This window comes from Phyllobates terribilis, unplaced genomic scaffold (genome assembly GCF_046119375.1).
Source record: "Phyllobates terribilis strain yellow unplaced genomic scaffold, ASM4611937v1 Scaffold_9__5_contigs__length_417890890, whole genome shotgun sequence".
Classification (NCBI taxonomy): domain Eukaryota; kingdom Metazoa; phylum Chordata; class Amphibia; order Anura; family Dendrobatidae; genus Phyllobates; species Phyllobates terribilis.
This window is the reverse complement of record NW_027362769.1, coordinates 203,778,485-203,802,608: the sequence shown is the minus strand read 5'-3', so window position 1 is coordinate 203,802,608 and position 24,124 is coordinate 203,778,485. Positions and strand designations below refer to the sequence as shown.

The 24,124-nt window shown below is 35.2% G+C and overlaps 1 protein-coding gene across 1 annotated transcript in view; it reads left to right on the top strand.

Moving 5' to 3' along the window:
- Positions 1 to 23,760, top strand: part of SDR42E2 (short chain dehydrogenase/reductase family 42E, member 2) — a 211,563-nt gene extending 187,803 nt beyond the window's left edge. The window contains exons 11-12 of the mRNA XM_073645722.1: positions 19,235 to 19,308; positions 23,471 to 23,760. Coding sequence (XP_073501823.1) covers positions 19,235 to 19,308; positions 23,471 to 23,680 — 284 coding nt within the window. The 3' untranslated portion in view covers positions 23,681 to 23,760. The remainder of the gene's footprint in view (positions 1 to 19,234; positions 19,309 to 23,470) is intronic.
- Positions 23,761 to 24,124: the final 364 nt, after the last annotated feature.

Here is a 24,124-nt window from a genome sequence, read left to right as displayed (position 1 = left end):
TGACATCACTGTATATTATTCCTCTACTGTGACATCACTGTATATTATTCCTCTTCTGTGATATCACTGTATATTATTCCTCTTCTGTGACATCACTGTATACTATTCCTCTATTGTGAAATCATTGTATATTATTCCTCTTCTGTGATATCACTGTATATTATTCCTCTACTGTGACATCACTGTATATTATTCCTCTTCTGTGACATCACTGTATATTATTCCTCTTCTGTGACATCACTATGTATTATTCCTCTACTGTGACATCACTGTGTAATATTCCTTTACTGTGACATCACTGTATACTATTCCTCTATTGTGACATCACTGTATATTATTCCTCTATTGTGACATCATTGTATATTATTCCTCTTCTGTGACATCACTGTATATTATTCCTCTACTGTGACATCACTGTATATTATTCCTCTACTGTGACATCACTGTAAATTATTCCTCTATTGTGACATCACTGTATATTATTCCTCTTCTGTGATATCACTGTATATTATTCCTCTACTGTGACATCACTGTATACTATTCCTCATATGTGACAGCACTGTATACTATTCCACTATTGTAACATCACTTTATATTATTACTCTTCTGTGACATCACTGTATATTATTCCTCTACTGTGGCATCACTGTATATTATTCTTCTTCTGTGACATCACTGTATATTATTCCTCTTCTCTGACATCACTGTATATTATTCCTCTACTGTGACATCACTGTATACTATTCCTCTATTGTGACATCACTGTATATTATTCCTCTTCTGTGACATCACTGTATACTATTCCTCTATTGTAACATCACTGTATATTATTCCTCTTCTGTGATATCACTGTATAATATTCCTCTTCTGTGACATCACTCTATATTATTCCTCTACTGTGGCATCACTGTAAATTATTCCTCTTCTGTGACATCACTGTATATTATTCCTCTATTGTGACATCACTGTATACTATTCCTCTATTGTGATATCATTGTATATTATTCCTCTTTTGTGACATCACTGTATATTATTCCTCTACTGTGACATCACTGTATTATTTCTCTACTGTGTTATCACTGTGTAATATTCCTCTACTGTGACATCACTGTATACTATTCCTCTATTGTGACATCACTGTATATTATTCCTCTTTTGTGACATCACTGTATATCATTCCTCTACTGTGACATCACTGTATACTATTTCTCTTCTGTGACATCACTGTATACTATTCCTCTATTGTGACATCACTGTATATTATTCCTCTACTGTGACATCATTGTATATTATTCCTCTTCTGTGACATCACTGTATACTATTCTTCTATTGTGACATCACTTTATATTATTCCTCTTTTGTGACATCACTGTATATTATTCCTCTACTATGACATCACTGTATATTATTCCTCTTCTGTGACATCACTGTATATTATTCCTCTTCTGTGACATCACTATGTAGTATTCCTCTACTGTGACATCACTGTGTAATATTCCTCTTGTGTGACATCACTGTATAATATTCGTCTATTGTGACATCACTGTATATTATTACTCTTCTGTGACATCACTGTATACTATTCCTCTACTGTGGCATCACTGTATATTATTCCTCTTCTGTGACATCACTGTATATTATTCCTCTTCTCTGACATCACTATGAATTATTCCTCTACTGTGACATCACTGTATACTATTCCTCTGTTGTGACATCACTGTATATTATTCCTCTTCTGTGGCATCACTGTATACTATTCCTCTATTGTGACATCACTGTATATTATTCCTCTTCTGTGACATCACTGTATATTATTCCTCTACTGTGACATCACTGTATTATTTCTCTTCTGTGACATCACTATGTATTATTCCTCTACTGTGACATCACTGTATACTATTCCTCTATTGTGACATCACTGTATATTATTCCTCTTCTGTGACATCACTGTATATTATTCCTCTACTGTGGCATCACTGTATATTATTCCTCTTCTGTGACATCACTGTATATTATTCCTCTATTGTGACATTATTGTATATTATTCCTCTTCTGTGGCATCACTGTATACTATTCCTCTACTGTGAAATCTCTGTATATTATTCCTCTTCTGGGACATCACTATGTATTATGCCTCTACTGTGACATCACTGTGTAATATTCCTCTACTGTGACATCACTGTATACTATTCCTCTATTATGACATCACTGTATATTATTCCTATTCTGTGACATCACTGTATATTATTCCTCTACTGTGACATCACTGTGTAATATTCCTCTACTGTGACATCACTGTATACTATTCCTCTATTGTAACATCACTGTATATTATTCCTCTTCTGTGACATCACTGTATATTATTCCTCTACTGTGACATCACTGTATATTATTCCTCTTCTGTGATATCACTGTATATTATTCCTCTTCTGTGACATCACTGTATACTATTCCTCTATTGTGAAATCATTGTATATTATTCCTCTTCTGTGATATCACTGTATATTATTCCTCTACTGTGGCATCACTGTATATTATTCCTCTTCTGTGACATCACTGTATATTATTCCTCTTCTGTGACATCACTATGTATTATTCCTCTACTGTGACATCACTGTGTAATATTCCTTTACTGTGACATCACTGTATACTATTCCTCTATTGTGACATCACTGTATATTATTCCTCTTCTGTGACACCACTATGTAATATTCCTTTACTGTGACATCACTGTGTAATATTCCTCTACTGTGACATCACTGTATACTATTCCTCTATTATGACATCACTGTATATTATTCCTCTTCTGCGACATCACTGTATATTATTCCTCTACTGTGGCATCGATGTCTATTATTCCTCTTCTGTGAAATCACTGTATACTATTCCTCTATTGTGACATCAATGTATATTATTCCTCTTCTGTGACATCACTGTATATTATTCCTCTTCTGTGGCATCACTGTATATTATTCCTCTTCTGTGACATCACTGTATACTATTCCTTTATTGTGACATCATTGTATATTATTCGTCTTCTGTGACATCATTGTATATTATTCCTCTACTGTGACATCACTGTATACTATTCTTCTATTGTGACATCACTGTATATTATTCCTCTTCTGTGACATCACTATGTATTATTCCTCTACTGTGACATCACTGTATATTATTCCTCTACTGTGACATCACTGTATACTATTCCTCTATTGTGACATCACTGTATATTATTCCTCTTCTGTGACATCACTGTATATTATTCCTCTACTGTGACATCACTGTATATTATTCCTCTTCTGTGACATCACTATATATTATTCCTCTTCTGTGACATCACTGGTTATTATTCTTGTACTGTGACATCACTGTATATTATTCCTCTTCTGTGACATCACTGTATATTATTCCTCTTCTGTGATATCACTATGTATTGTTCCTCTACTGTGACATCACTGTGTAATATTCCTCTACTGTTACATCACTGTATATTATTCCTCTTCTGTGACATCATTGTATATTATTCCTCTTCTGTGACATCACTGTATATTATTCCTGTGACATCACTATGTATTATTCCTCTACTGTGACATCACTGTGTACTATTCCTCTACTGTGACATCACTGTGTACTATTCCTCTACTGTGACATCACTGTATACTATTCCTCTATTGTGACATCACTGTATATTATTCCTCTATTGTGACATCATTGTATATTATTCCTCTTCTGTGACATCACTGTATATTATTCCTCTACTGTCACATCACTGTATATTATTCCTCTACTGTGACATCACTGTAAATTATTCCTCTATTGTGACATCACTGTATATTATTCCTCTTCTGTGATATCACTGTATATTATTCCTCTACTGTGACATCACTGTATACTATTCCTCATATGTGACATCACTGTATACTATTCCACTATTGTAACATCACTTTATATTATTCCTCTTTTGTGACATCACTGTATATTATTCCTCTACTGTGGCTTCACTGTATATTATTACTCTTCTGTGACATCACTGTATATTATTCCTCTACTGTGGCATCACTGTATATTATTCCTCTTCTGTGACATCACTGTATATTATTCCTCTTCTCTGACATCACTGTACATTATTCCTCTACTGTGACATCACTGTATACTATTCCTCTATTGTGACATCACTGTATATTATTCCTCTTCTGTGACATCACTGTATACTATTCCTCTATTGTGACATCACTGTATATTATTCCTCTTCTGTGATATCACTGTATAATATTCCTCTTCTGTGACATCACTCTATATTATTCCTCTACTGTGGCATCACTGTAAATTATTCCTCTTCTGTGACATCACTGTATATTATTCCTCTATTGTGACATCACTGTATACTATTCCTCTATTGTGATATCATTGTATATTATTCCTCTTTTGTGACATCACTGTATATTATTCCTCTACTGTGACATCACTGTATTATTTCTCTACTGTGATATCACTGTGTAATATTCCTCTATTGTGACATCACTGTATACTATTCCTCTATTGTGACATCACTGTATATTATTCCTCTTTTGTGACATCACTGTATATTATTCCTCTACTGTGACATCACTGTATACTATTCCTCTATTGTGACATCACTGTATATTATTCCTCTACTGTGACATCATTGTATATTATTCCTCTTCTGTGACATCACTGTATACTATTCTTCTATTGTGACATCACTTTATATTATTCCTCTTTTGTGACATCACTGTATATTATTCCTCTACTATGACATCACTGTATATTATTCCTCTTCTGTGACATCACTGTATATTATTCCTCTTCTGTGACATCACTATGTAGTATTCCTCTACTGTGACATCACTGTGTAATATTCCTCTTCTTTGACATCACTGTATAATATTCGTCTATTGTGACATCACTGTATATTATTACTCTTCTGTGACATCACTGTATACTATTCCTCTACTGTGGCATCACTGTATATTATTCCTCTTCTGTGACATCACTGTATATTATTCCTCTTCTCTGACATCACTATGTATAATTCCTCTACTGTGACATCACTGTATACTATTCCTCTGTTGTGACATCACTGTATATTATTCCTAATCTGTGAGATCACTGTATATTATTCCTCTACTGTGACATCACTGTATACTATTCCTCTATTGTGACATCACTGTATATTATTCCTCTTCTGTGGCATCACTGTATACTATTCCTCTATTGTGACATCACTGTATATTATTCCTCTTCTGTGACATCACTGTATATTATTCCTCTACTGTGACATCACTGTATATTATTCCTCTTCTGTGACATCACTGTATATTATTCCTCTTCTGTGACATCACTGTATACTATTCCTCTATTGTAAAATCATTGTATATTATTCCTCTTCTGTGATATCACTGTATATTATTCCTCTACTGTGCCATCACTGTATATTATTCCTCTTCTGTGACATCACTGTATATTATTCCTCTTCTGTGACATCACTATGTATTATTCCTCTACTGTGACATCACTGTGTAATATTCCTTTACTGTGACATCACTGTATACTATTCCTCTATTGTGGCATCACTGTATATTATTCCTCTTCTGTGACATCACTGTATATTATTCCTCTTCTGTGACACCACTATGTAATATTCCTTTACTGTGACATCACTGTGTAATATTCCTCTACTGTGACATCACTGTATACTATTCCTCTATTATGACATCACTGTATATTATTCCTCTTCTGTGACATCACTGTATATTATTCCTCTTCTGTGGCATCACTGTATATTATTCCTCTTCTGTGACATCACTGTATACTATTCCTTTATTGTGACATCATTGTATATTATTCGTCTTCTGTGACATCATTGTATATTATTCCTCTACTGTGACATCACTGTATACTATTCTTCTATTGTGACATCACTGTATATTATTCCTCTTCTGTGACATCACTATGTATTATTCCTCTACTGTGACATCACTGTATATTATTCCTCTACTGTGACATCACTGTATACTATTCTTCTATTGTGACATCACTGTATATTATTCCTCTTCTGTGACATCACTGTATACTATTCCTCTATTGTGACATCACTGTATATTATTCCTCTTCTGTGACATCACTGTATATTATTCCTCTACTGTGACATCACTGTATATTATTCCTCTTCTGTGACATCACTATATATTATTCCTCTTCTGTGACATCACTGGTTATTATTCTTGTACTATGACATCACTGTATATTATTCCTCTTCTGTGACATCACTGTATACTATTCCTCTATTGTGACATCACTGTATATTATTCCTCTTCTGTGATATCACTATGTATTATTCCTCTACTATGACATCACTGTGTAATATTCCTCTACTGTTACATCACTGTATATTATTCCTCTTCTGTGACATCATTGTATATTATTCCTCTTCTGTGACATCACTGTATATTATTCCTGTGACATCACTGTATATTAATCCTCTTGTGTGACATCACTATGTATTATTCCTCTACTGTGACATCACTGTGTACTATTCCTCTACTGTGACATCACTGTATACTATTCCTCTATTGTGACATCACTGTATATTATTCCTCTATTGTGACATCATTGTATATTATTCCTCTTCTGTGACATCACTGTATATTATTCCTCTACTGTGACATCACTGTATATTATTCCTCTACTGTGACATCACTGTAAATTATTCCTCTATTGTGACATCACTGTATATTATTCCTCTTCTGTGATATCACTGTATATTATTCCTCTACTGTGACATCACTGTATACTATTCCTCATATGTGACATCACTGTATACTATTCCACTATTGTAACATCACTTTATATTATTCCTCTTTTGTGACATCACTGTATATTATTCCTCTACTGTGGCTTCACTGTATATTATTACTCTTCTGTGACATCACTGTATATTATTCCTCTACTGTGGCATCACTGTATATTATTCCTCTTCTGTGACATCACTGTATATTATTCCTCTTCTCTGACATCACTGTATATTATTCCTCTACTGTGACATCACTGTATACTATTCCTCTATTGTGACATCACTGTATATTATTCCTCTTCTGTGACATCACTGTATACTATTCCTCTATTGTGACATCACTGTATATTATTCCTCTTCTGTGATATCACTGTATAATATTCCTCTTCTGTGACATCACTCTATATTATTCCTCTACTGTGGCATCACTGTAAATTATTCCTCTTCTGTGACATCACTGTATATTATTCCTCTATTGTGACATCACTGTATACTATTCCTCTATTGTGATATCATTGTATATTATTCCTCTTTTGTGACATCACTGTATATTATTCCTCTACTGTGACATCACTGTATTATTTCTCTACTGTGATATCACTGTGTAATATTCCTCTATTGTGACATCACTGTATACTATTCCTCTATTGTGACATCACTGTATATTATTCCTCTTTTGTGACATCACTGTATATTATTCCTCTACTGTGACATCACTGTATACTATTTCTCTTCTGTGACATCACTGTATACTATTCCTCTATTGTGACATCACTGTATATTATTCCTCTACTGTGACATCATTGTATATTATTCCTCTTCTGTGACATCACTGTATACTATTCTTCTATTGTGACATCACTTTATATTATTCCTCTTTTGTGACATCACTGTATATTATTCCTCTACTATGACATCACTGTATATTATTCCTCTTCTGTGACATCACTGTATATTATTCCTCTTCTGTGACATCACTATGTAGTATTCCTCTACTGTGACATCACTGTGTAATATTCCTCTTCTTTGACATCACTGTATAATATTCGTCTATTGTGACATCACTGTATATTATTACTCTTCTGTGACATCACTGTATACTATTCCTCTACTGTGGCATCACTGTATATTATTCCTCTTCTGTGACATCACTGTATATTATTCCTCTTCTCTGACATCACTATGTATTATTCCTCTACTGTGACATCACTGTATACTATTCCTCTGTTGTGACATCACTGTATATTATTCCTAATCTGTGAGATCACTGTATATTATTCCTCTACTGTGACATCACTGTATACTATTCCTCTATTGTGACATCACTGTATATTATTCCTCTTCTGTGGCATCACTGTATACTATTCCTCTATTGTGACATCACTGTATATTATTCCTCTTCTGTGACATCACTGTATATTATTCCTCTACTGTGACATCACTGTATTATTTCTCTTCTGTGACATCACTATGTATTATTCCTCTACTGTGACATCACTGTGTAATATTCCTCTAGTGTGACATCACTGTATATTATTCCTCTATTGTGACATCACTGTATATTATTCCTCTTCTGTGACATCACTGTATATTATTCCTTTTCTCTGACATCACTATGTATTATTCCTCTACTGTGACATCACTGTATACTATTCCTCTGTTGTGACATCACTGTATATTATTCCTAATCTGTGAGATCACTGTATATTATTCCTCTACTGTGACATCACTGTATTCTATTCCTCTATTGTGACATCACTGTATATTATTCCTCTTCTGTGGCATCACTGTATACTATTCCTCTATTGTGACATCACTGTATATTATTCCTCTTCTGTGACATCACTGTATATTATTCCTCTACTGTGACATCACTGTATTATTTCTCTTCTGTGACATCACTATGTATTATTCCTCTACTGTGACATCACTGTGTAATATTCCTCTAGTGTGACATCACTGTATATTATTCCTCTATTGTGACATCACTGTATATTATTCCTCTTCTGTGACATCACTGTATATTATTCCTCTACTGTGGCATCACTGTATATTATTCCTCTTCTGTGACATCACTGTATATTATTCCTCAATTGTGACATTATTGTATATTATTCCTCTTCTGTGACATCACTGTACTGTATACTGTTCCTCTACTGTGACATCTCTGTATATTATTCCTCTTCTGTGACATCACTATGTATCATGCCTCTACTGTGACATCACTGTGTAATATTCCTCTACTGTGACATCACTGTATACTATTCCTCTATTATGACATCATTGTATATTATTCCTATTCTGTGACATCACTGTATATTATTCCTCTACAGTGACATCACTGTATATTATTCCTCTTCTGTGATATCACTGTATATTATTCCTCTTCTGTGACATCACTGTATACTATTCCTCTATTGTGAAATCATTGTATATTATTCCTCTTCTGTGACATCACTGTATATTATTCCGCTACTGTGCCATCACTGTATATTATTCCTCTTCTGTGACATCACTGTATATTATTCCTCTTCTGTGACATCACTATGTATTATTCCTCTACTGTGACATCACTGTGTAATATTCCTTTACTGTGACATCACTGTATACTATTCCTCTATTGTGGCATCACTGTATATTATTCCTCTTCTGTGACACCACTATGTAATATTCCTTTACTGTGACATCACTGTGTAATATTCCTCTACTGTGACATCACTGTATACTATTCCTCTATTGTGACATCACTGTATATTATTCCTCTTCTATGACATCACTGTATATTATTCCTCTACTGTGGCATCAATGTCTATTATTCCTCTTCTGTGACATCACTGTATACTATTCCTCTATTGTGACATCAATGTATATTATTCCTCTTCTGTGACATAACTGTATATTATTCCTCTTCTGTGGCATCACTGTATATTATTCCTCTACTGTGACATCACTGTATACTATTCTTCTATTGTGACATCACTGTATATTATTCCTCTTCTGTGACATCACTATGTATTATTCCTCTACTGTGACATCACTGTATATTTTTCCTCTACTGTGACATCACTGTATATTATTCCTCTACTGTGACATCACTGTATATTATTCCTCTTCTGTGACATCACTGTATATTATTCCTCTTCTGTGACATCACTGTATATTATTCCTCTTCTGTGACATCACTGTATATTATTCCTCTTCTGTGGCATCACTGTATACTATTCCTCTATTGTGACATCACTGTATATTATTCCTCTTCTGTGATATCACTATGTATTATTCCTCTACTGTGACATCACTGTAATATTCCTCTACTGTGACATCACTGTATATTATTCCTCTTCTGTGACATCACTTTATATTATTCCTCTTCTGTGACATCACTATGTAATATTCCTCTACTGTGACATCACTGTGTAATATTCCTCTACTGTGACATCACTGTATACTATTCCTCTATTGCGACAACACTGTATATTATTCCTCTACTGTGACATCACTGTATATTATTCCTCTACTGTGACATCACTGTAAATTATTCCTCTATTGTGACATCACTGTATATTATTCCTCTTCTGTGATATCACTGTATATTATTCCTCTACTGTGACATCACTGTATACTATTCCTCATATGTGACATCACTGTATACTATTCCACTATTGTAACATCACTTTATATTATTCCTCTTTTGTGACATCACTGCATATTATTCCTCTACTGTGGCTTCACTGTATATTATTACTCTTCTGTGACATCACTGTATATTATTCCTCTACTGTGGCATCACTGTATATTATTCCTCTTCTGTGACATCACTGTATATTATTCCTCTTCTCTGACATCACTGTATATTATTCCTCTTCTGTGACATCACTATGTATTATTCCTCTACTGTGTCATCACTGTGTAATATTCCTCTACTGTGACATCACTGCATACTATTCCTCTTTTGTGACATCACTGTATATTATTCCTAATCTGTGACATCACTGTATATTATTCCTCAACTGTGACATCACTGTATACTATTCCTCTATTGTGACATCACTGTATATTATTCCTCTTCTGTGACATCACTGTATACTATTCCTCTATTGTGACATCATTGTATATTATTCCTCTTCTGTGACATCACTGTATATTATTCCTGTGACATCACTGTATATTAATCCTCTTGTGTGACATCACTATTTATTATTCCTCTACTGTGACATCACTGTGTACTATTCCTCTACTGTGACATCACTGTATACTATTCCTCTATTGTGACATCATTGTATATTATTCCTCTTCTGTGACATCACTGTATATTATTCCTCTACTGTGACATCACTGTATATTATTCCTCTACTGTGACATCACTGTAAATTATTCCTCTATTGTGACATCACTGTATATTATTCCTCTTCTGTGATATCACTGTATATTATTCCTCTACTGTGACATCACTATACTATTCCTCATATGTGACATCACTGTATACTATTCCACTATTGTAACATCACTTTATATTATTCCTCTTTTGTGACATCACTGTATATTATTCCTCTACTGTGGCTTCACTGTATATTATTACTCTTCTGTGACATCACTGTATATTATTCCTCTACTGTGGCATCACTGTATATTATTCCTCTTCTGTGACATCACTGTATATTATTCCTTTTCTCTGACATCACTGTATATTATTCCTCTACTGTGACATCACTGTATACTATTCCTCTATTGTGACATCACTGTATATTATTCCTCTTCTGTGACATCACTGTATACTATTCCTCTATTGTGACAGCACTGTAAATTATTCCTCTTCTGTGATATCACTGTATATTATTCCTCTACTGTGGCATCACTGTAAATTATTCCTCTTCTGTGACATCACTGTATATTATTCCTCTATTGTGACATCACTGTATAGTATTCCTCTATTGTGACATCATTGTATATTATTCCTCTTTTGTGACATCACTGTATATTATTCCTCTACTGTGACATCACTGTATTATTTCTCTACTGTGACATCACTGTGTAATATTCCTCTACTGTGACATCACTGTATACTATTCCTCTATTGTGACATCACTGTATATTATTCCTCTTTTGTGACATCACTGTATATTATTTCTCTACTGTAACATCACTGTATACTATTTCTCTTCTGTGACATCACTGTATACTATTCCTCTATTGTGACATCACTGTATACTATTCCTCTACTTTGACATCATTGTATATTATTCCTCTTCTGTGACATCACTGTATACTATTCTTCTATTGTGACATCACTTTATATTATTCCTCTTTTGTGACATCACTATATATTATTCCTCTACTATGACATCACTGTATATTATTCCTCTTCTGTGACATCACTATGTAGTATTCCTCTACTGTGACATCACTGTGTAATATTCCTCTTCTGTGACATCACTGTATAATATTCGTCTATTGTGACATCACTGTATATTATTACTCTTCTGTGACATCACTGTATATTATTCCTCTACTGTGGCATCACTGTATATTATTCCTCTTCTGTGACATCACTGCATATTATTCCTCTTCTCTGACATCACTATGTATTATTCCTCTACTGTGACATCACTGTATACTATTCCTCTGTTGTGACATCACTGTATATTATTCCTAATCTGTGAGATCACTGTATATTATTCCTCTACTGTGACATCACTGTATACTATTCCTCTATTGTGACATCACTGTATATTATTCCTCTTCTGTGACATCACTGTATTATTTCTCTTCTGTGACATCACTATGTATTATTCCTCTACTGTGACATCACTGTGTAATATTCCTCTACTGTGACATCACTGTATACTATTCATCTATTGTGACATCACTGTATATTATTCCTCTTCTGTGACATCACTGTATATTATTCCTCTACTGTGGCATCACTGTATATTATTCCTCTTCTGTGACATCACTGTATATTATTCCTCTATTGTGACATTATTGTATATTATTCCTCTTCTGTGACATCACTGTACTGTATACTATTCCTCTACTGTGACATCTCTGTATATTATTCCTCTTCTGTGACATCACTATGTATTATTCCTCTACTGTGACATCACTGTGTAATATTCCTCTACTGTGACATCACTGTATACTATTCCTCTATTATGACATCACTGTATATTATTCCTATTCTGTGACATCACTGTATATTATTCCTCTTCTGTGACATCACTGTATATTATTCCTCTACTGTGACATCACTGTATATTATTCCTCTTCTGTGATATCACTGTATATTATTCCTCTTCTGTGACATCACTGTATACTATTCCTCTATTGTGAAATCATTGTATATTATTCCTCTTCTGTGACATCACTGTATATTATTCCTCTACTGTGCCATCACTGTATATTATTCCTCTTCTGTGACATCACTATGTATTATTCCTCTACTGTGACATCACTGTGTAATATTCCTTTACTGTGGCATCACTGTATACAATTCCTCTATTGTGAAATCATTGTATATTATTCCTCTTCTGTGACATCACTGTATATTATTCCTCTACTGTGCCATCACTGTATATTATTCCTCTTCTGTGACATCACTGTATATTATTCCTCTTCTGTGACATCACTATGTATTATTCCTCTACTGTGACATCACTGTGTAATATTCCTTTACTGTGACATCACTGTATACAATTCCTCTATTGTGGCATCACTGTATATTATTCCTCTTCTGTGACATCACTGTATATTATTCCTTTTCTGTGACATCACTGTATATTATTCCGCTTCTGTGACACCACTATGTAATATTCCTCTACTGTGACATCACTGTGTAATATTCCTCTACTGTGACATCACTGTATACTATTCCTCTATTGTGACATCACTGTATATTAATCCTCTTCTGTGACATCACTGTATATTATTCCTCTACTGTGGCATCAATGTCTATTATTCCTCTTCTGTGACATCACTGTATACTATTCCTCTATTGTGACATCAATGTATATTATTCCTCTTCTGTGACATCACTGTATATTATTCCTCTTCTGTGGCATCACTGTATATTATTCCTCTTCTGTGACATCACTGTATATTATTCCTCTACTGTGACATCACTGTATACTATTCTTCTATTGTGACATCACTGTATATTATTCCTCTTCTGTGACATCACTGTATACTATTCCTCTATTGTGACATCACTGTATATTATTCCACTTCTGTGACATCACTGTATATTATTCCTCTACTGTGACATCACTGTATATTATTCCTCTTCTGTGACATCACTGTATATTATTCCTCTTCTGTGACATCACTGGTTATTATTCCTGTACTGTGTCATCACTGTATATTATTCCTCTTCTGTGACATCACTGTATACTATTCCTCTATTGTGACATCACTGTATATTTTTCCTCTTCTGTGACATCACTGTATATTATTCCTCTTCTGTGACATCACTATGTATTATTCCTCTACTGTGACATCACTGTGTAATATTCCTCTACTGTGACATCACTGTATGCTATTCCTCTATTGTGGCATGAATGTATATTATTCCTCTTCTGTGACATCACTGTATATTATTCCTCTTCTGTGGCATCACTGTATACCATTCCTTTGTTGTGAGATCCTTGTATATTATTCCTCTTCTGTGTCATCATTGTATATTATTCCTCTACTGTGACATCACTGTATATTATTCCTCTTCTGTGACCTCACTATGTATTATTCCTCTACTGTAACTTCACTGTATACTATTACTCTATTGTGACATCACTGTATACTGTTCCTCTATTGTGACATCACTGTATATTATTCCTCTTCTGTGACATCACTGTATATTATTCCTCTATTGTGACATCATTGTATATTATTCCTCTTCTGTGACATCACTGTATATTATTCCTCTACTGTGACATCACTGTATATTATTCCTCTACTGTCACATCACTATGTATTATTCCTCTACTGTGACATCACTGTGTAATATTCCTCTACTGTGACATCACTGTATACTATTCCTCTATTGTGACATCACTGTATATTATTCCTCTTTTGTGACATCACTGTATATTATTCCTCTTTTGTGACATCACTGTATATTATTCCTCTACTGTGACATCACTCTATACTATTTCTCTTCTGTGACATCACTGTATACTATTCCTCTATTGTGACATCAATGTATATTATTCCTCTTCTGTGACATCACTGTATATTATTCCTCTTCTGTGACATCACTGTATACCATTCCTTTGTTGTGAGATCCTTGTATATTATTCCTCTTCTGTGACATCATTGTATATTATTCCTCTACTGTGACATCACTGTATATTATTCCTCTTCTGTGACTTCACTATGTATTATTCCTCTACTGTGACATCACTGTATATTATTCCTCTACTGTGACATCACTGTATACTATTTCTCTATTGTGACATCACTGTATATTATTCCTCTTCTGTGACATCACTGTATACTATTCTTCTATTGTGACATCACTGTATATTATTCCTCTTCTGTGACATCACTGTATATTATTCCTCTACTGTGACATCACTGTATATTATTCCTCTTCTGTGACCTCACTATGTATTATTCCTCTACTGTAACATCACTGTATACTATTACTCTATTGTGACATCACTGTATATTATTCCTCTTCTGTGACATCACTGTATATTATTCCTCTACTGTGACATCACTGTATACTATTCCTCTATTGTGACATCACTGTATATTATTCCTCTTCTGTGACATCACTGTATATTATTCCTCTACTGTGGCATCACTGTCTATTATTCCTCTTCTGTGACATCACTGTATACTATTCCTCTATTGTGACATCAATGTATATTATTCCTCTTCTGTGACATCACTGTATATTATTCCTCTTCTGTGACATCACTGTATATTATTCCTCTTCTGTGACATCACTGTATACCATTCCTTTATTGTGAGATCATTGTATATTATTCCTCTTCTGTGACATCATTGTATATTATTCCTCTACTGTGACATCACTGCATATTATTCCTCTTCTGTGACTTCACTATGTATTATTCCTCTACTATGACCTCACTGTATATTATTCCTCTACTGTGACATCACTGTATACTATTTCTCTATTGTGACATCACTGTATATTATTCCTCTTCTGTGACATCACTGTATATTATTCCTCTTCTGTGACATCACTGTATACTATTCCTCTATTGTGACATCACTGTATATTATTCCTCTTCTGTGACATCACTGTATATTATTCCTCTTCTGTGACATCACTGTTTATTATTCCTGTACTGTGACATCACTGTATATTATTCCTCTTCTGTGACATCACTGTATACTATTCCTCTATTGTGACATCACTGTATACTATTCCTCTTCTGAGACATCACTGTATACTATTCCTCTATTGTGACATCACTGTATATTATTCCTCTTCTGTGACATCACTGTATATTATTCCTCTACTGTGACATCACTGTATATTTTTCCTCTTCTGTGACCTCACTATGTATTATTCCTCTACTGTAACATCACTGTATACTATTACTCTATTGTGACATCACTGTATATTATTCCTCTTCTGTGACATCACTGTATATTATTCCTCTACTGTGACATCACTGTATACTATTCCTCTATTGTGACATCACTGTATATTATTCCTCTTCTGTGATATCACTGTGTAATATTCCTCTTCTGTGACATCACTCTATATTATTCCTCTACTGTGGCATCACTGTAAATTATTCCTCTTCTGTGACATCACTGTATATTATTCCTCTATTGTGACATCATTGTATATTATTCCTCTTCTGTGACATCACTGTATATTATTCCTCTACTGTGACATCACTGTATATTATTCCTCTACTGTCACATCACTATGTATTATTCCTCTACTGTGACATCACTGTGTAATATTCCTCTACTGTGACATCACTGTATACTATTCCTCTATTGTGACATCACTGTATATTATTCCTCTTTTGTGACATCACTGTATATTATTCCTCTACTGTGACATCACTGTATACTATTTCTCTTCTGTGACATCACTGTATACTATTCCTCTATTGTGACATCACTGTATATTATTCCTCTACTGTGACATCATTGTATATTATTCCTCTTCTGTGACATCACTGTATACTATTCTTCTATTGTGACATCACTGTATATTATTCCTCTTTTGTGACATCACTGTATGTTATTCCTCTACTATGACATCACTGTATATTATTCCTCTTCTGTGACATCACTATGTAGTATTCCTCTACTGTGACATCACTGTGTAATATTCCTCTTCTGTGACATCACTGTATAATATTCGTCTATTGTGACATCACTGTATATTATCCCTCTTCTGTGACATCACTGTGTACTATTCCTCTACTGTGACATCACTGTATACTATTCCTCTATTGGGACATCACAGTATATTATTCCTCTACTGTGACATCACTGTATACTATTCCTCTATTGTGACATCACTATTTATTATTCCTCTTCTGTGACATCACTGTATAATATTCGTCTATTGTGACATCACTGTATACTATTCCTCTTCTGTGACATCACTATGTATTATTCCTCTATTGTGACATCACTGTATACTATTCCTCTATTGTGACATCATTGTATATTATTCCTCTTCTGTGACATCACTGTATATTATTCCTCTCCTGTGACATCACTGTATATTATTCCTCTATTGTGACATCACTGTATATTATTCCTCTATTGTGACATCATTGTATATTATTCCTCTTCTGTGACATCACTGTATATTATTCCTCTACTGTGACATCACTATGTATTATTCCTCTACTGTGACATCACTGTGTAATATTCCTCTACTGTGACATCACTGTATACTATTCCTCTATTGTGACATCACTGTATATTATTCCTCTTTTGTGACATCACTGTACATTATTCCTCTACTGTGACATCACTGTATACTATTTCTCTTCTGTGACATCACTGTATACTATTCCTCTATTGTGACATCACTGTATATTATTCCTCTACTGTGACATCATTGTATATTATTCCACTACTGTGACATCACTGTATATTATTCCTCTACTGTGACATCACTGTATATTATTCCTCTTCTGTGACATCACTGTATACTATTCTTCTATTGTGACATCACTGTATATTATTCCTCTTTTGTGACATCACTGTATGTTATTCCTCTACTATGACATCACTCTATATTATTCCTCTTCTGTGACATCACTATGTATTATTCCTCTGTGACATCACTGTGTAATATTCCTCTTCTGTGACATCACTGTATAATATTCGTCTATTGTGACATCACTGTATATTATCCCTCTTATGTGACATCACTGTATACTATTCCTCTTCTGTGATATCACTGTATCTTATTCCTCTTCTGTGACATCACTGTATACTATTCCTCTTCTGTGATATCACTGTGTACATTATCTTAAAGCTTCATCTACATGTTTATTATATGACATCACTGCATTGATTTCTGTAGTATGAAGTCACCTCATGGGTTACCTCTGCACTGTGACATCACTGCTTTAATACTTCTTGTGACATCACTGTGTTCCAACACATTTTTTTTACATTATCCCTGTGCTGTGGCATTACAGTTTGCATTATTGACATAACGAGATATCACTGTGTGCACAGATGTTCCAATGGTTGCATAAAAACTTTAAAAGACAGAATTACTACAATACGTACCCTGCTTGTAACATCTGTCTATTATTCTGGTTCTGTCCATGGATGTGTTGTATCAAAGCAAGAATAGACAGTGCGGTTTGTTCTAATTCTGCTGAATAATAATGAAAACATAATATAAATTAAGCAGAAGTAAAACATCAAAATAAAAAATGCAGCAGATAATATAATAAAAACGGAAGTCATTTGTGCATATCATCTAATAGTTTATTCAATCTTCGTGTCGCTTTTGGGTTCGTTTTAAAAATACTCTTTCTTTGTTTTCACTTTTTATATTCGAAAACTTTTACACTATTTTGTGTTTTTTTTTCTAAACCATGTTCATCATTCAGTAAATTGACATGTCAATTTTATTCTGTGGCGATTTTTCCAATGATACCAAGTTTTTATATTTAGCTATTTTGGCAGAAAAAAAAACAGTTCTAAAAAAAAAAGGATTTTTTTTTGGTTACCATATTTTGAGACTTAGGACATGAAAAACATAGGAAAAGCGCGTTGTTTTTCCTGCTAAGAGACACGATTCATCTAGACTCGTCCTACCTACTATAATACTGCACAGTTATATTGACATCCCCTTGTGTGTAAGCTATCACTCATCCATATTATAGGTCAAGGCATAGAACCACATGACAATTATAATATGGCCGACATAATAAACCGTCTTATTTTTTCCCCCAGCTTTCATTTTGGAATATTTGCATCTCATTTTAAGACCATTTGTATCCTTAAACCCGCTGCTGACCCGACACGAGGTAACATATTAGTTATATAACCCGCTTTTGCCTTAATTGCTTAAAATCATAAACGTCAGATTTGACTCCAGGTAATTCCTACATCTCACTGTCAATATCTCAACACTTCCATGTATTCCAGAGTATGCTAAAAATGTAAAAGGAGACAAAAAATTAAAATTATATTCAATAAGGTTTTTTATTTTTTTAGAAATACTTAAAATTGAAAGGCACGTTATTGGTGTCAAATTTTCATTTTTTATACTAAACCTATAAAAACAGATTCATTTTTAATAGAAAAAGAACTTTATTTTTTTGTTGCTCCTCCACGCCCTCTACAAAAAAGGAAAATTTTATTTTAGTTAAAAATATTCTATTTTTAAAGGTTCAGCCTAAATTTTTTTTTACATCTTTGATGCCAAGACAACTGTAACGACATGTAGAAAAAAGGTAAATGATTAGTCATACAGAACGATGGCGTAAAAAAATGCAAATAATTATTAGAGAATGAATTAATGAAAGCTAATCAATAAATGGTATGCTTGCCAAAGTGGTACCAATAAAGTTGTTACTTATCTTGCAAAAAAAAAGCGACTACATCAACGGAAAAATAAAAATGTTATGCAGCAACACATAAATTATGCTTTTCCATAAAGCAAGTTTCTATTATGCAAAAGTACTTTAACATAAGAAAACTACATATACATATACAGTGCCTTGGAAAAGTTCAAGTATTTTATTGGGATTTTATGTGATATACCAACAAAAAGTAGCAAGTATTTGTGATGTGTAAAGGAAATGATACAGGGTTTGCTAAATATTTTAAAAATAGAAATCTGAAAATTGTGATATGCATTTGTATTCAGCCCCCCTGAGTCAATACTTTGTAGGACCACCTTTTGTTGCAATTACTGCTGCAAGTCTTTTGGGGTCTGTCTCTACAAACTTTGCACATCTAGAAGCAGAATTTTTTGCCCATTCTTCTTTGCACACTCGCTCAGTGAGATTGGATGGAGGCGTCTGAACAGCAATTTTCAAGTCTTCCCACAGATTGTCAATGGGATTTAGGTCTGGACTGTGACTGGGCCATTCTCACACATGAATATGCTTTGATTAAAACCATTCCATGGTAGGATATTTAGGGTAGCTGTACTGCTGGAAGGTGAACATACATCCTAGTCTCTAGTCTTTTTCAACCTCTAATAGCATTTCCTTCAGGATTGCCTTGCCCTGTATTTAGCTTTACCCATCTTCCCATCAACTCTGACCAGCTTCCCTGTCCCTTCTGAAGAAAAGTATCCCCACAGCATGATGCTGCCACCACCATGTTTGACGGTGGGGATGGTGTTTTCAGGGTGATGTGCAGAGTGAGTTTACTGCCACACACACCTTTTTACATTTAGCCCAAAAGGCTCAACTTTGGTCTCATCTGACCAGAGCATCTTCTTCCAAATGCTAGCTGCGTCCTTTACATGGCTTTTTGCAAACTGAAAACGGGACTTCTTAGGGCTTGCTCTCTATAATGGTTTTCTTCTTGCCACTCTTTCATAAAGGCCAGATTTGTGGAGTACACGGCTAATAGTTGTCCTGTGGACAGATTCTCTCACCTGAGCTGTGGATCTCTGCATCTCCTCCAGAGTGACCATGGGCCTCTTGGATGCTTCTCAAATTAGTGCTCTCCTTGCTTGGGATGTCAGTTTAGGTGGACGGCCATGTCTCGGTAGGTTTGCAGTTGTGCCATACTCCTAGTTTTGGTTGATGGATTGAACAGTGCTCTGTAAGTTGTTCAGAGCTTGGACTATTTTTATTATAACCTAACCCTGCTTTACTCTTTTCCACAACTTTATCCTTGACCTGTCTGTTGTGTTCCTTGGTTTTCATGATGCTGTTTGATCCATGATGTTCTCAAACAAACCTCTGAGGCCTTCACAGAATATCTGTAGCTATTCTGAGAACAAATTACACACAGGTGGACTCAATTTACTAATCGTGAGGTTTCTGGAGGCAATTGGTCACTCAGGATTTTGTTTAGGGCTATCATACTACAGGGGCTTGAATACAAATGCACGTCACAATTTTTGGATTAATGTTTTTAAGATAATTAGAAAACCATGTGCTGTTTCCTTTACATTTCACAAACACTTGCTATTTTGTGTTGGGATATCATATAAAATCCCAATAAAATACATTTAAGTTTGTGGGTGTAACATGAAAAAATGTGGAAAAGTTCTTGTTGTATGAATATTTTTCAAGACAGTGTGTATATATATATATATATATATAAACTGCAGACTTGTGAATCCTCACATTACACACAGCGTGCCGGAAACATATTCCCGGCCACATTCTGACTAGACGTGCACGACCTCGCTCAATTCACTTCACATCTAGTTGTAATGTGGCCAGAAGTATGCATATCACATACTTGCGGTGACATGACCTCTCAGAATTGCCAGCACTATTGTTGCTGCTCTTGATGTGAGGATTCACAAGTCTCCAGTCACATAGAGTGACTGCAGACTTTCGTCAAAAAACCTGGATGACCCCTTTAAAAATAACTGTCAATGCAAAAAAAACGCCAAAATTTATGAAAATTGTGATGTATTTTTTCCGGCTAAAGAAGTGGTATTAAAAGTTAAAAAATAAAATTACATGTATCCCAAAATGGGGCCATTAAAAAAATGTAAAAATCATAAAAAAAAAACCTCATACAGTTACATATGGAAGGGGACATTTAAAAAATATATGATCGCCTCCAGGGATGAAACAATAACATTTTTTAAAAAAAATAAAAAAGTTGCAGGATTCTAAAAGAGGACCCTGAGATGTCTATTATAGTAAATACCTGTATTCATAATGAAATGGTAATTGTGGATCATCTTTTCTTAGGACTCTGTATTTTGCCATTCCTCTGTAATTATTACTAGAAACGTATTAATCAATTAACAACTGGGTGTTACCAGTTGAGGGTGTGTCTGATACTATCCAATCACTGCCAGACATACAGGGAACATTCTTGTTAGAGTCACCAGGTGAAGTGGATCCTTCAACCTCAATGTCTGGGTGAGCACACCGATCACCGGCGTCAGCGCAGCAGATAGGAGGGGAACACGGGATATGGACAGCCAAGGAACAGGAGACCGCAGGCAGATAGGAGTAGTGCGGGAGACCTTAGGCAGATGGAGGATGTCAGGAAACCGCAGGCAGGCGGAGGATGTCAGGAAACCGCAGGCAGGCGGAGGACGACAGCAAACTGCAGGCAGGAGGAGGACGTCAGGAAAAAGCAGGCAGGCGGAGGACGTCAGGAAACCGCAGTCAGGCAGAGGACGTCAGGAAACCGCAGGCAGGTGGAGGATGTCAGGAAACCGCAGGCAGGTGGAGGATGTCAGGAAACCGCAGGCAGGTGGAGGATGTCAGGAAACCGCAGGCAGGTGGAGGATGTCAGGAAACCGCAGGCAGGCGGAGGATGTCAGGAAGCCGCAGGCAGGCGGAGGACGTCAGGAAATAGCAGCCAGACGGTGTGCAGGATTATCCAAGCAGGCAGTGGACTTCAGGAAACTGCAGGCAGGCAAGTGGAGGGCAGAGAACCGCAGGCAGGCCAAGGACGTCATGAAACCGCAGGCGGGCAAATGGAGGGCATAGAACCGCAGGCAGGCCAAGGACGTCAGGAAACCGCAGGCAGGCAAACGGAGGGCATAGAATCGCAGGCAGGCCGAGGATATCAGGAAACCGCAGGAAGGCAGGTAGAGTGCTGGAGAAGCTGAGTAGCAAGGTTACTGCAAGAAAACTTCAGACAAGTATCTCAGGGACTGGAAACCACAGACAAGCAGGAGATGTCCTGATGAATGTGGACTGGAAGTGTGCACAGCAAGCAGAGTTATTACAAGTCTTATAACAATACCAACGCCCAAGTGTGTCTCTAGGGAGCAGGTATATAGGTCTTGGAAATACAACACATGGATCACGCTAGGCAACTTGCAAAGCACCAGAAAATCAAACGGAGCGTGACATGTGCGTAACAACTCCTTTAATAAGGGAATGGAGACATTTTCAGGAGAAATAACAGGGGCAGCACAACGCAGAGTTCTAAGAAAAGATGCTAGTTGGCTCTTCTTAAACAAAAAATTAACAACTTATCAACTTTCTGTGATCTAATAACTCATTTATGTCTTTTTTATTCCAGGTGATGAAAATTGCAGTGGTGCACACATTCCGAATAGATAAGGCTCGCAAAGAGCTCGGTTACAACCCAAAGAAATTCTCCTTTGCTGACTCTGTGGATTTGTACATCAAAACCAGACCCAGCCCATCCCAAGAAAAATTTAATTTTACTAAAATTTTTATTTTTTTATTGGTTTTCTTTATTTGTCTGTATGTACCTTTGTTTCTATAGATAACCTGCATCTCCAATTGTATTATTACAAATAATGGGGTTACCATTAATCAATACAATATAAAATGGCTTTACCTCAATTGTATTTATTTATTGTCAATATTTTTCAACTTGCTTATTATCTCATCTACAATTATCTTATAAGATGCTTGATTATAGAAGTAAATTAAAGGGGTTCTCTGCTTTGAACAGTACCTGCTTGTTAAAACTGATCACAAAGTTAATCCCTTGATGGCTTTAATCTGAAAGAACATGTGGCAATAAGTATTCCATTTTCCTGCAGCGCCACCACAGGGGGTATTAAGCATTACACCGCGCCCATTCAAATCAGTGGGTTGTCTGTATAATGCAGGACAGGATAGGTTCTCTGGAGCAAGAGATGCTTTTATAAATGCTCACCACTGTCCAAAAGATTGGGATCCTGACGGGGACCCCCCTCTATTA